The sequence below is a fragment of the Balaenoptera borealis genome (assembly GCF_965194805.1).
Source record: "Balaenoptera borealis genome assembly, chromosome: 2".
Classification (NCBI taxonomy): domain Eukaryota; kingdom Metazoa; phylum Chordata; class Mammalia; order Artiodactyla; family Balaenopteridae; genus Balaenoptera; species Balaenoptera borealis.
In genome coordinates this window covers 127,565,912-127,580,449 of record NC_138867.1, presented here as the reverse complement: position 1 = coordinate 127,580,449, position 14,538 = coordinate 127,565,912, and the positions used below count along the sequence as shown (strand labels likewise).

Genomic DNA, 14,538 nt, shown 5'->3' with positions numbered 1-14,538 from the left:
AATTACTTGATTCTTCTGCATCTTTTGAAACTATTAGGAAGAATAAGGTCCAAATCAAACCAGTTTGTTTTTAATTTCATAAGTATCTGAGTTACCTACAGTGTGCACATTACTTTACCATAGTGTACTTAGTAGCAACACATTGCTGCTTACGTTGAAAAATGTCTAAAGATAAGACCTGAGTTTCTGGTTGAAGGCACCTAGAAAGTGGAGAATAGGAGTGAGGTTTTCATGTTTGTGGGTTTCAGATTGTCTGCAAACTTAAATGATCTCAGAGAATCAGCTTAGTGCTTGCTCATTACCCAGGTTCTATGAAGACATAAGACAAACAGTAAGTTTTATCTTACAGGTGTAGAGAGAGAAATGCCAAAGTAACAGTACCTGAATATTTGTATTGTCAAGGGGTTAGATCTTGGATATTAGCAGTAGTCAGTGGCTATAGGAATTCTGTGAAACGGGAGACCAATGTGGGATAGGCTACTTAAGGAAGATTTCTTTGGCAGCTGGGTATTAGGATGTTGCAATTGAAAATGGAGAGTTAGCAGCTTGCAGAATAAAAGTGGAAAACGTGGAGGTGAAGGTAGAAACTGAGTAAGTAGGATTTGGATAAGCAGAAGGATGTTCCTGGCTCCTAATCTGTGTGTAATAATGTCGGGATGGGTTACACAGGTGGAAAGCACAGATGGGGAGGGTGTGAGGTGTTAGGTTTAGAGAAATAAGTTATATATTCCTTGAGATCAAAAGGAAGAATGAAAGAAACACCTGTCACTTAGGTTTAAGGAGTTATAATACCAATTTCTAAGCATACCAATTTCTAAGTGGAAAGACCTAATTATTTTAGAAGTGCTGTAGTTGCACCATGGAGGAAAATGCCTTTGAATCATTTATGTTTTAGTTGTTTTTTTATGGATTGTCTTCTTGATATTGAGAATAGGGGCTGTGTCTTAAACTCATACACTTAAGCAATAAGGAGAAAAATGCCTAATAACTTGTTTGGTTTTTTTTAAGTGTGTTTCCGAATTCATCTAATTCCCCCTTGTTTCTAATTATTATGAGAGTATTCTGTTGAAGGCTTACTTTACATATGACTTCCCACAAAGTGCTTTATGAAATTGTGTGATTGCATGAAGATGTGAAGTATGAATTAGTGCCTTTGACATTTCAAGTTTGTAGTTTGGGTTGGATGGTGGTAAAATTCACTTTATTGTAATTTTGTTAGGGAGCCATTGGTACAAATTTGTTGATGTAGACATGAGATGTAGTCTTATGAGAGTTGATTTGTGCTTTCTCTTTTGCCTTTGATTTTTAGTGGCTTCCCATCACTGCCTTAGCTCTTTCTGGATTTGGTGTTTTTGTATAGAATCATTTATTTTTCTTTAAAACCTAGATAAATTAGATTTTTATATTAAAAATTTGCCATAATTCTTAGTATTGGATGTTTATAATGGCAAGGAATGGCTTTGAGGTTTCTGACAGCTTCCTAGCACAGATTTGCCTCTGCCATTAAGTAAAGAAAGAAGAAAAAACAGAAGGAAAACAAAACAGAGGAATCAGGAAAGGAGAAATAACCTATTCACTTTGTTCATCACTTATCCTTTTTTTTTAATATTTATTTATTTATTTGGCTGTGTCGGGTCTTACTCGTGGCACGTGGGATCTTTCATTGTGGCGAGCGGGCTCTTCATTTCTGCTCACGGGCTTCTGTCTATTTGTGGTGCAAGGGCTCAGTAGTTGTGGCACATGGGCTCAGTAGTTGTGGCACGCAGGCTTAGTTGCCCCGTGGCATGTGGGATCTTAGTTCCCCGACCAGGGATCAAACCCGTGTCCCCTGCATTGGAAGGCAGATTCTTAAACCCACCACTGTGAGCTTTTCTTTCAAGTGTTGATAAATGTTGGAATGTATGTGAAGGGTGTTGAATTCCTATATGGAAAATAAAGGATTGAAAAGGGATAATTGCAGCAGCTTTGAACATAGTTTTAGATGCAATAAGGACAGATCAACTCTGCCATTAGCAGATTGGTACATCTGTTGCTTTTCTTAGGCTAGTGGGCACAATCTCTATAAGGTTAAGCAGAAACTTTCCCCATCAGGCTACCTTTTTCTGCAAAGACATGTGAAAATGAATTCCTTTGTGTGTTCGATGGTAGTTATTCGTGTATCATGTGTGCGAAGTAGTAGTCCTCGGGAACAGCTGAAGCAAAAGCGTAGGAAGGAATGTGAGCTTTTTAAGCCTAGTCACCTTAAGATCTTTTACATTAAGATTCTAGGGAGCGTATTCATTGGATCTGAATATGAGACCATGCTTAAGTAGCTGGTTTTGCATTTTCTAGAAAAATACAGTTATTAAGATACTAAATCCCCATTCTCTAGTTTCAGTCTTAATTTTCTTTTATAACAAAATAACATATTAGAGCAAAATTTTAAAAAAGAAATAGCACTAAAAACACTAAACAGGGGACTTCCTTGGTGGCGCAGTGGTTAAGGATCCGCCTGCCAATGAAGGCGACATGGGTTCGATCCCTGCTCCAGGAAGATCCCACATGCTGCGGAGCAACTAAGCCCGTGTGCCACAACTACTGAGCCTGTGCTCTAGAGCCCGTGAGCCGCAACTACTGAAGCCCGTGCGCCTAGAGCCCGTGCTCCGCAACAAGAGCAGCCACCACAACGAGAAGCCCACACACCACAACGAAGTGTAGCCCCCGCTCGCTGCAACTAGAGAAAGCCCACGTGCAGCAGTGAAGACCCAACGCAGCCAAAAATAAATAAATAAATAAAATTATAAAACAAACCAAAAACACTGAACAGTTTTCCACTAAACTGATACTCATTAATGCCTTTGACACAGATTTTTTTAAGCCTTTTTTCCCTGTTATGAATATTTTTAAAACACATAAACTTCTCAAATGGTAAATCCAGGTATCATTTTTTATTAAAGTTAACAAAGAAATCACTCCAGTCTAGGTTTAAAATAACTTCCTGTTTGTTTGTTTTTTTTTAACATTTTAAATAATGGCAAAATGCCTTTCTTTTTCTTTTTTTGGGGGGTGGGGGGCTGTGCCACACGGCATAAAAGATCTTAGTTCCCTGACCAGCGATCGAACCCGTGCCCCCTGCAGTGGAAGCACGGAGTCCCAACCAACCACTGGACCTCCAGGGACGTCCCCCAAGCAAAATTCATAATCTAGATAAGTTTGAAATAAAAATGGTAGTGCTTATTTTCAGGAAATTACCCTTACCAGACTTACAGGCATATAGAAACTTGAAATCATTTATTGCAGTGACTTCCAGTTCTTGTAGTCTCTGAAATTAGCAGTTGATATTCCTAGAGTTATTGGGGACAAATTGTATATCCACAGTAATACAGCAACGGATAATTAAAGCATGATTCTTCCAGTAAAAAGCAAATGTCATCTTTGTGGTAATATGATTGTTTTCTGTGATCAGGAACTAAACAAAAATGTGACTCCTTATTAATACAACTTGGTAGGAAATGGAACATGAGTTATAGTAAAAGGGATCTTTGCTTTCTGAAACATTTTGGAATGACTAGTAGAATCTCCTTCATTTCTTCAGTTAAAAAGTAAGACCAGGTGAGGTTAAGAAACTTGCCCATGGTCTCAGGAATCAGTGGTGGATGGATATAGAATTCAGCTGCCCTGGTTAAGAGGAATGTTAAGGCTGCCACACAAGTACTGACTTAATTGGACAATGGATTGCTTGACAGGAAAAAATCTCTCTACCTTGTGTTGGGCAATGTAGTCAGTCAGTGAATTCATCAGCTGAATAGTGGAAAACTTAACCCTAAATAAAACTTAACCAGAGAGGAAAAACTATCTTATTCAAATTTTTTTAAAACTTGGTGATGTTAAGTGGTAATCAGCTTTTTATAATGCCCTCCCTTTTCCCCCTTTCATTTTATTAGGTGGTATGGTCAGGAAAAAGACTACAATGTGCTAGTCATGGATCTTCTTGGACCCAGCCTTGAAGACCTCTTCAATTTCTGTTCAAGAAGGTTCACAATGAAAACTGTACTTATGTTAGCTGACCAGGTATGTGAAACTTTTATGAGAATAAAAACTAAGAAATACTACTGTTTACAACTACTTAACTATAATTTAAATGTGTGTAAACCAGAGTATTATAGTCCTGTGTGTCACGTTTAACGTTTGGATCAGCAAAAAAAGATCCATAGTAAGGTATAGTCATTCAAGTGTATTACTCTAATATGACTTGTAGATAGATGTTTTCTCATGGGTATAGGACAAAAACGGATTTATACTAGTTTATTACTCACCTGTAGACTAGGAGTTTTCAAGCTGCTCCCATCAGATAGAGTGTATTTGTTTTAGTGTTGAATATAGCAGGTTTCCTTATAAGATTTTGTTTGAAGAAAGGATTTGGAGTGTATGTGTGTATATAAATATAGATAAATATGTATATATTGAAATTTTGTTTAAATTAAGCAAATTGAATGCTATGTATTACGTGTTGAATCCTTATGAAAGGTGTATTTTTGAGGAAAATAAGATACTGAAGTAATTTAAGGAATAATTTTTGACCAGGTAGATGCTCTTGAAGTAAAGGATTCTCGGCCATTGGTAATAGTTAAACAAAACCAGGGAAATTTTTATGTCATGAATTAGATTTATTCATTGGCTGGAGATTAGATGAAATTGTTTTAAAGCCAAAGATTAGATTTTTTTGAACTAAAGGAAATAAAAAAGAAAATTAGTTTTAAAGAATTTTAAGATGGGGAATAATAGGGTTAGAAACAAGCCTTGAGGAAACAGATAATATGGTCAACGATAATAGGTAAATGTCAAGGAATTTATGATTAAAACCTCTTAATATGACATGTGAATGAATCTTAATAAAAGAGTTTGTATTCTGTAGGCTCAGTAACACGTAGGCATTCATACAGTGAACATTTATTCAGGGCCTGCCATTGTACTTAACACTGGGATGTACAAAGAAGAATAAGAACTAGTCTCTTCCCATTAGGAGCATAGAGTTTAGTGGAGAAAAATGGAAGGGTTCTGTCATAGAAGTCTATATATTGGATACACTAGTAACATCAGAGAAAGAATGTAATTTAGGAAAGGGGGTTGCAGGAAAGCATTTGTTTAAGAAGGAAACAGCTGAGTCTTGCTCTGTAGATGACAGGCAACACTTGAAGTAGTCTGTAGTTTGTGCTATTAATTTGTCTTTTGCCCCACCTTTCCCCTGTGAGTTAATACTCATAGTTTAATTATGGGTATTACTTAGCTAGGACAAATATGTACATAAGTGAGCCAGCGGTTTTGTTTTACTTCTTTAATATATGAGTTGCTGCTGTACCTAAAGATGCTATTTGAACATTGTATACATCTACTTCCTTGAGAGTATGAATAGTTTAAGCCAGAGATTACAATTTGGCTTCAAAAGACATTTGCCAAGGTAGAGGAGTAAGATTTAGAATCTGTATATCCATGGTGATAAAAGCTCTAGAGAACATGAGGCCAAGTAAAAAATAGAATCCTGACATATACTACTAGAAGAGCAAGAACATATGGTTAGAAAGATAATGTTGGCAGCCTTTGCACATGGAAAACACTTTCAAATACAACTTGTAAGTATTTTACAGAAAAGGTAGACATAGTTGATAATTTGGAAATTAAAACTATTATAGAAGAGATGCCAGAGAGAGTTAAAAGACAAATTTTTCAAAATTTAAATCTATTTACATAACAAATGACTGATAAAAGATTGTCTGTTATATGCAAAGAATTCTTAAAAATTGGCAAGAAAAGAACAAGTCAAAAGAATACTGGACGAGTATAGATTGACAGTTCATAGAATAGTACTAAATCCAAAAGGTCGGTAAAAATGAGCAGGTTTCCAAACTGTTAGGGAAATAAGCGAGGTCAGTACCTGTCAAATTGGCAAAATTTAGAAAGAACTGAAATAACTTTGCTAGTGGGAAAAAGAACACTACTGCTGAAAAAAATGAGTTGTTATAGGCTATTTTGAAGGGCAGTCTGATGGCACCTATCAAAATGAAAAAAATACGTACCTTTCAGCCCAGCAACTCTGCTGTAATAGTATGGGATTTATAACCCATAGAAATAAAAGCACTAGTAGGTAAGGATATATTTAAGTATTATTAATAGCATTATTGTTTATGGTGGGAGAATATTGGAAATAATGGGAATACCGTGAGTTAGGGGATAATTGGGGAGTACTTCCATCTGTGCCGTAGAATATTTATAGCCATTAAAAAGAATGCTAAGGGCTTCCCTGGTGGCGCAGTGGTTGGGAGTCTGCCTGCCAATGCAGGGGACACGGGTTCGAGCCCTGGTCTGGGAGGATCCCACATGCCACGGAGCAACTGGGCCCGTGAGCCACAATTACTGAGCCTGCGTGTCTGGAGCCTGTGCTCCGCAACAAGAGAGGCCGCGATAGTGAGAGGCCCGCGCATTGCGATGAAGAGTGGCCCCCACTTGCTGCAACTAGAGAAAGCCCTCGCACAGAAACGAAGACTCAGCACAGCCATAAATAAATTAATTAATTAATTAATTAATTTTAAAAAAAAAAGAATGCTAAGACCATACCACTTGACGAGGCAGAATTTCCAAGAAATTAAGAAAAGCTTGTTAGAATGGCATGTTTATTATTCAGTTTTGGAATATGATCATAGAAGTATGGAGAAAAATCATAGGAGAGTCCAAAAAGCATGCAAGAAAGGAAACCCAGCGTGTGTATGTCCCCATTTGTATAAAAAGTTACATGCTTACATTGTATGGTACCAACTTCCAGGAATGTTTGAGTTATAATTAGTTAAAAACAAGTGAACAAGAATAAAGTGAGTGGACTGCTTCTATTTCAATTTAAAGCAATAACAACAACTTATAACTACAATGTCAATTGGTCAGCACCCCTTACTCCCAAGCACATGTGAGTTTATGTGTGTACGTATATAAGAGCATGGAAATAGATCTGGGCAGTAGCAGGCTGTTTTTATATAGGTACGTCAGGGGGCATAGGATTGGCTTTTACTTTATATAATTTATTACAACAACTGAAACAATTCTAAATGTATTACTTTTGTAATTTAAAAATAAAACCATTTTTGCTATCAGGTCATGTTTTGCTACTATCATGTTTATAATCATTAATATTGAAAGAATAAGCCTAAAGAACACTTCTGGTTTATGCTTATATATCCATCAGTCTAGAGGTAAATGCGGTGCCTGGTTGCCCTTTCTTTTTAATTTTGACTAGCACTGTCTTTGTGAACTCTCAATAAAGTTAATAAAGTATACCTGTGATCTTGAAAAATAATTGACATATTGAAGTAATTCAGAAATAATGTTTTCTTTTGTCACTTAATACAAATCACTTAATTTTCTCTCCTCCTCCCCTTTTTTCCAGATGATCAGTAGAATTGAATATGTGCATACAAAGAATTTTATACACAGAGACATTAAACCAGATAACTTCTTAATGGGTATTGGGCGTCACTGTAATAAGGTTAGTCACATGTTCTTTGCATGAAGGAACAAAGAGTAAAAAACTTCAAGAATTGCTTTGGTGAACTTTCAGTCTTTAAATTAAGAGTCATAGTAAGTTGAATTTGCTATTGATAATTGCTTTAAAAGATTGTACTAGAAGGATAATCTGTTAACTTAATAACTTGAAATAAATTCTCTCCAACTTACCCAACCAAGGTTAGTTATTTATATGGAAATATAAAATTCCAAGGGCTTTATAGTGAAATGTAATCATCTATATTATTTAACTATTGAACAGTTGTATCTATTTTTCATTCATTCGAATAGCTAGCAAACAAAAAACAAACAAAACCCCATGTACTTTTCTTCCTGAATGCTAAAAATCAGATTTTAACCTTTGTCTCTGAAGTGTGGGTTTTTGTAATATATGTGCTTGTGCCAGCGTGGGAACCACTGACCCATCTGTCACCATGGCGTTAACATTTGCTGACTAAGCATGGTTGATAATGAGAATTCTTCAGTCCTTGGATTTGTGTATTCAAAAGGATAACTTTTGGGCCTGCTTCAAAAGTAGTTGACAGTTTCTTATTTGGGTGCCAAGTTGGGTGGGGTCTCCACCCCTCTTCTCTCCTTTTCAAAGGAAAGTGTAGACAAGTGAAATGAACATACATACAATGAAATTAGTGTTCATTGGGGGCTGCAGAATGGTTGAACTTATGGGGTGATTGGGTTTTAGCTAGTGACGCATGATTGCAGTTAAAAACTAATTGTGTTGAATTTTTTCTGCAATGATTAGTTTTACTGAGTGAATTGCTTTTATTTATTAATTCAATGTTGAGCTCGGGCAGACAGGCAGCATTGGCAATGCACTAAGCATGTTATGATCTGATGATCTCATAGAAATTCTCAACTTCAGGACAACTTGGGGGTTTTTTGTTTTTTGTGTTTTTTGTTTTGTTTTGTTTTTGGAAGGAACATTCCCATTTGTTTTATTAAACCATTAGGGAATGTTTGGTGTTTTTAGGTCTAGCTATAAATGTTTACCTTTGTTTGCCTGTATGAATGCCAACTTGGAGCCATTACCATTAGAACTGGTGTTATTTGTTAATGCGTGAGACATTAATGTTGGTCTGACCAAGTTTTAGGAATTTAAATTTTTTTGTTGAAAGCTGAGCTTTAAATAATAGAAGGTGTTTAAATCTACATACAACCTTTCTTGCCATTCCCAATTGCATCTTTTTTTTTTTTTTTTAATGTTATGTGGCTTCTCTCTTTGAAGCATCCAGGTTCTTAATTGTTACTATAAAACCTGGTAATTTAATTGAAAAATTACTAGTCTTAATTTTGGGGGGCAATTTTGTCAGTATGACCCTAATCTTTTGACCATTTCCCAGCCCTTTTCTTGCCATTTTCTTCCTGCTAAAGACCCATTATCCTCATGAGATCCATGTTCTGCATGTTGACATTGCAGTACATGGTTTTTGTCTTAAATTTAATGATGGCCTAGATAATACCTCTTTGCTTTTTTCCCCCCTTTAAAATAGTTTATTAATCACATAGTTGTGTTAGGAAATCCAAATTGACCAGTGATACGTAAACCTTTTTAGAATCTTGTATCCTCTTTTAGAGATATTAAAAAGAATATTGTGAAGCTTCTTTGCTGTTAAACAGATTCAGAGAGACCCTAGGGTTAGAAGTGCAGTGTTTTACCTAAGATTCAAATTCTAAATGTTGTTCTTGAACATTTTAGATTAGTGTTTTGTTTATGTAGTTGGTTTTTAGTGTTTTCTGTATTGTAGTTTGAAATATGCCAGTTGTATGAGACTGGATTCTTTGGTCAGCTTGTTCCAGTAGTTTTCTATTTGTGGGTAAAGAGTTGGTGGGGTGGGGGGCGCTTTTGAGGTTGATTTTTAAAGTCAAATTTCTTATTTGGAAAATTGTTCTGAATTTGATATTTAGGAGTAGTCACTCCAATCGTAGTGAATTTGCTCATCTCTTCCAGTAATCAGCCCTGCATGCTTACGAAAATAAATTTTAAGGTGACTAAATGCCTTCTACCTCTTCCTTACTGAAGATTTTTTTCCCCTGTACAATCTTTTTTTAGGGGAAGGGCAGATTGTGGTACCAAAGATTGCAGATCCAAATTCCCCCCTTTTTTATTAATAAATTAAAGAGCCAAATGTCACCATTGCTATCCCTGTTTCAGGCAGTGACACAATATAGTGGCATTAAAAACCTGAGTATTTTCCAGAATTCAAATGTTCTTAAGCATGTGATTCTTATTTGGAAAACTGAGAAGCTACAGTGCTTGGTGGAAGAAGGATGGCATTTGGCTACCCTGTTCTTTCTCTAATGCCTCGGTGTTGCCTGTCTGCGCCGGCCATTGTTGCAATGTAAGCAATACTGTTTGATGCACTGCCACCCTCTATTGTCTGTTTAGTGTTTAGAATCTCCAGTGGGGAAGAGGAAAAGAAGCATGACTGTTAGTACTTCTCAGGACCCATCTTTCTCAGGATTAAACCAGGTCTGAAACTGTCTCCTATTCCAACCTCAATCCCAAATTCATGTGCTTTTCTTTCTTATTGTTTTATTTTGATTATTTTTGTTTTGTTTTAATTCTGGAGAATGTAGATCTTGCTCAAGCACCTCTTATGTTGGCATTATTCAGACATACTTGGCAAACATATAACATTACTAAGATGTTTCTTTGTGGCTTTTGCTTAAAGTTTGTAAAATTTAGAGAAAACCTAAATGAAAACAGGATTATGTTTAGATCTCTAACATGCACATGAAGAAATGTGTTGGTCTACCATTGAAATTCTTTACCTAATGGTAAACTTGAGATAGACTGTTCAATTTTTAAAAATAATTTGGAGTTGCATTACTGCTGAATGATGATATTCTGCATCAACTCTCTTCCCCTTCCCTAGCATACTTAGGTAAGTGTAGATCAGATTTCAGATCTAGTTTTTCTAGAATTGATTACCTCAATATAAGAATTCTCTCAGCTTCAAACAAGTGGCATAAAATGCTTAAAGAGCATTATATGCTCTGGGACTAGAATATACTGTATTCTAACAACATAACGATAACTGAAGCACTTATCAATTACCATCAGTGACACATAAGTAAGATAAACAGATGCATAACCTGATGATTTAGTGTTTAGCAGGCTAAACACTCCAATAACTTTCCAAATATTTTTTAAATGTAAGCAGAACTCTTCATATTTACTTTTGTAGAAGTTAGATAGCTTTATTACTGTATGAATTTTCAGATAAACAAGGGAAAATAATTTTTAAAAATCACACCATTTAGGTACTTAATCTTTGAAGCTCCTGAATGAACGAATCTTTATCAATTTAGTATACACTGAGAAGTAAGTATTGACATAAGTAATCAGAAAAGGAAAAAAGTTGCATTTGATATGTGAGCATACTTTGTAGTTCCGTTATTAAACCACAAGTATCATCTGGGTAATCATTTAATCCTTTTCCATACTGCCCAGCATTATTTCAGGAACTATGTTCTCCCACTGTTAAAAAGGTTTCAGGAATTCAATTTTATTTTTATTCACAAAGAAATACCAACTATGGTAACTAGGTCTTGGTTGGGCAGAGAGGAGGGATGGTGGGTAATTAGGTACGTTGTAAGGCAACTTTACTGCCCTATTTTTACTTACTCATATACATTCACACATTTTACTTATATTTTATAACATAATTATTTAATAATAGGTTTTCTGGGTTATAAGGAAAAGTAATCTTGTGAATTTTCTGAAGGGCAGGAAAATGTGACTCCTGGTTAGGAGAAAAACTGTTGTAATACCAAAAACTAAAATTGGCAGTAGCGTTTCTGAAGAAAATGCACGTCTGCTGAATGGAGTTATCCCAGCATACCCAACATTAACTCATTTCCACATTCCTTTGAAAAATATGCTGCATTCTTTAAAACAGCCACAAATTTTACTTAGAACATGTAATTAAAATCCACAGAAAGCAGCTTGACAACCGAAGAGTTTAAACGTCTCTTTGCATATGCAGACCTATAAAAACACATTATTTTATGACGTTGAATACTGACTTTTCCTTGTTTGGTTTTACCTTTACATATCTGCGGCTGTTGGGTTGTATCCTTGGTATGACATGGTTTCATGTAAATATTTCCCATTATATATGTTTTTACTCGTTTTGAATTCAGTGCATAGAGAGTGACTAAAGAAGCATGATAGGTACCAGAAGGTAATGAACTATCAAGAGATTTAAAATTTTTTAATTTTAAGTAGTTTTCAGTTGTTTGCTCTTAAAATGGGATACCTTTGTTTATCAGTGACATTACTTTTCCTGACTCATTTTCAGTTTTTATAGGAGAAAATTAAAAATTTTTTTGCTTTGATATTGAAGATTGAGATACTTAAGAAGATAGTGTTTGTCCGTTTTTGTTTTCTTAATAAGTTAGGTTTTTGTCCTTTAGAATTGTAGAAGGAAAGAACTCTAGTGAACACTGAGTTTTTATAAAGCAGTCTTTTAGTTGTGAGAAAGTGGTTATTGAGTTGCAAATGGAGCTGTTGAATCTAGACATGAATGTAACTATCAGACGTAACCATGTCAGAGTTGTTCCTGTTTTCGCCTCCATTTGGAGTACTAAAGGAAGCAATCTCAGAAAATAATCCTTAGAAGAAAGTTTATGTCCTTATCACTTTTTATTCATAACCCACATAATTCTTTGGGAGAGTTTTTAAATGCCATGAAGCTGGATGTCCTTTTATGTTTGTTTTTCCTTTGTTTTCTTTTCAGTGTGAATCTGTAGAACTTAAGTCATAATTTTTGTTTTGCTTAACATAAGTATATTTTGCTCATTTTAATATTTGAGTACTGAGCCAATTTTCATATCGAAAGAAACTTAAAGAGTATGAGCTTTATTTCTCTTAGTGTTTTATAACATTAACTTTCCTGTCCCTATTTTATAATAACTCAGTTGTTCAAGAAGTGAGTTTAGTCATACTAAAGAGCTTTCATTATCCAGTTACATTTTACTGAAAATTTAATCTTCATTCTTTGTAGTAGACCAGGTGAAAATAAGTGTTTCATTGTCAACATGGTTACAGAAGCTCAAACCTCAGTCTTTCCCATCCAGTGTATAACTAAGGCTAGGTTGTAGTGCCTGCCTGAAATAGGCATTTTTCATCCTCCTAAAAGAAGCACTTGGTCATATCTTTTTCACTTAAATCAGTAACTTGCTTTAGTTATTTTTTGACACAAACCCCAACAGGCTAGGTGGTCATGTTTCCCAGTACATCACAGACTGTAAACTGCAGAAGGAACCTAATGTCAGCCTAATGGGAAGAAAAACTACAAAATTTAGGTGTAACTAGAAAAGAATAGTGTAGGGCTACATAGTATAAGAGCACATAGACCTGCTTTGCTTGATAAACTTTGTAGACATAACTTTTGATAAGTGATTTTATGATAAAGGCTAAATAAAATTTTAAGTTAAGATTATTTTGATTTAGAAGGTAGGTAAATATGAACATACTTTGGGTTTTTCCCCCCAAAATACTTCTGTTTTTTTTCTTCGTATAAAAGTTTTAATCATGGAGAGTAAACCTGAATTAATTTTAAAAATTAGCTACATTATAAATGAGTATCTTACGCCCTGTGTACCATATAAATGAAACAGCACTAAACATTATTTTGTTCTAAAATACTACTTGGTTTCTGGTTAGCTCATTTAAACTGCTGATTGTAAGCCACCTTTATTTAAATAAATAAATACTTAAGTGCTTTTTAAGACTTTAGATCAACTTGTTATATTTTCCAGAAGCTTAAGCTGCTCACATGCGTAAATGTCAGTTGGAAATAAAATGAAATGCATGCTTGTTTTAAAATGCTTATTTATTATAAATAAAAATCTTGGTTTTGTTGTCAATATACAACTTTCAGAGTTGTCTTATTTTAGATAATGAGCATTCTGTTGGCATACTAAAGAGTGGCCTTTGTAGAATGGAAGAGTTCCAGATAGCTTATGTCTAGTTTTTTAAAACCCCATGCTTGTTTACCAGTGTAACAGGATGTCAGGCTTCATTATGGCATACAGCACACTTGTCAGCAACTCTGCTATTGACCACGTATACATTTCTCCACTATGTTAGAGGTTCCAAAGAATGTGTAATGAACTGGGCCTATGAACTTGTTCAGCTGACAGGGATCAACCACTTGACTTAACTGTATTTTTTTAACTTGATTTATTGATGAGGACTAATAAAAGCTTATTGGAGTGTTAAGTTTGTTCATTATCTGTTCTGTTTATGATGCTTTATTTTAATATAATTGAACAAAATAGAATAGATGCCATTTAATGAGTAAGAAGCAGTTTAACTGAACAAGATTGGAAACCTAATGTCTCTTTATTTTCTTTTAAAGTTATTCCTTATTGATTTTGGTTTGGCCAAAAAGTACAGAGATAACAGGACAAGGCAACACATACCATATAGAGAAGATAAAAATCTCACTGGCACTGCTCGATATGCTAGCATCAATGCACATCTTGGTATTGAACAGAGGTGAGTTTGAAAATTGAATGTGTTTATCAAATCCATAGCAAAAGCCATTGATGGGTTTTTAAAATATTTTAATTAGTTTCTTACAATATCTAAAGATGTTTCTTGGCTGAAGATTTGAAAGACACTTATTAATCGTTTTACCTGCTGCTTTGGACAGTGCAGAGAAGCCGATTAAATGAGGCCTTTTTTTTTTTCTTTGTTGAAGCTTGTCTTTTGAGGAGAAAATATTGCATGATGGAAATTAGAAGCATAAATCCAACTTTATGTTTCTTTTTGCAGCTAAAGACAATACTTTTTTTCTTAATACTGATCTTGGGCTTTTTATATGTTAGTGATGCAAGTTGAGTTTAGGGGAAGAATGTATTGGTTATTTTTACAAGGAGAATGTTATCTGATTCCTAATAAACCAAAATGTGGTTGGTGGACCATCCCCTGTTCTACTCTTCCACCCCTACATAAATGAATAGGATTTAGTTTAAACATTG

General features: G+C 35.0%; 1 protein-coding gene across 10 annotated transcripts in view; it reads left to right on the top strand.

Moving 5' to 3' along the window:
- The window catches only part of CSNK1A1 (casein kinase 1 alpha 1), a 48,959-nt gene that overhangs the window by 18,253 nt on the left and 16,168 nt on the right, over window positions 1–14,538 (top strand). For 7 of the 10 annotated variants that reach the window (XR_014242002.1, XR_014242003.1, XM_082382772.1 and 4 more), the window contains exons 3-6: window positions 3,924–4,050; window positions 7,412–7,510; window positions 9,932–10,015; window positions 13,914–14,053. Coding sequence is in view for 7 of the 10 variants with exons in the window: in XM_082382772.1 (XP_082238898.1) it covers window positions 3,924–4,050; window positions 7,412–7,510; window positions 9,932–10,015; window positions 13,914–14,053 (450 nt within the window). In the remaining 3 variants the exon portion in view is untranslated. The remainder of the gene's footprint in view (window positions 1–3,923; window positions 4,051–7,411; window positions 7,511–9,931; window positions 10,016–13,913; window positions 14,054–14,538) is intronic. The other 3 variants (XR_014242004.1, XM_082382775.1, XM_082382769.1) reach the window with 1 other exon arrangement.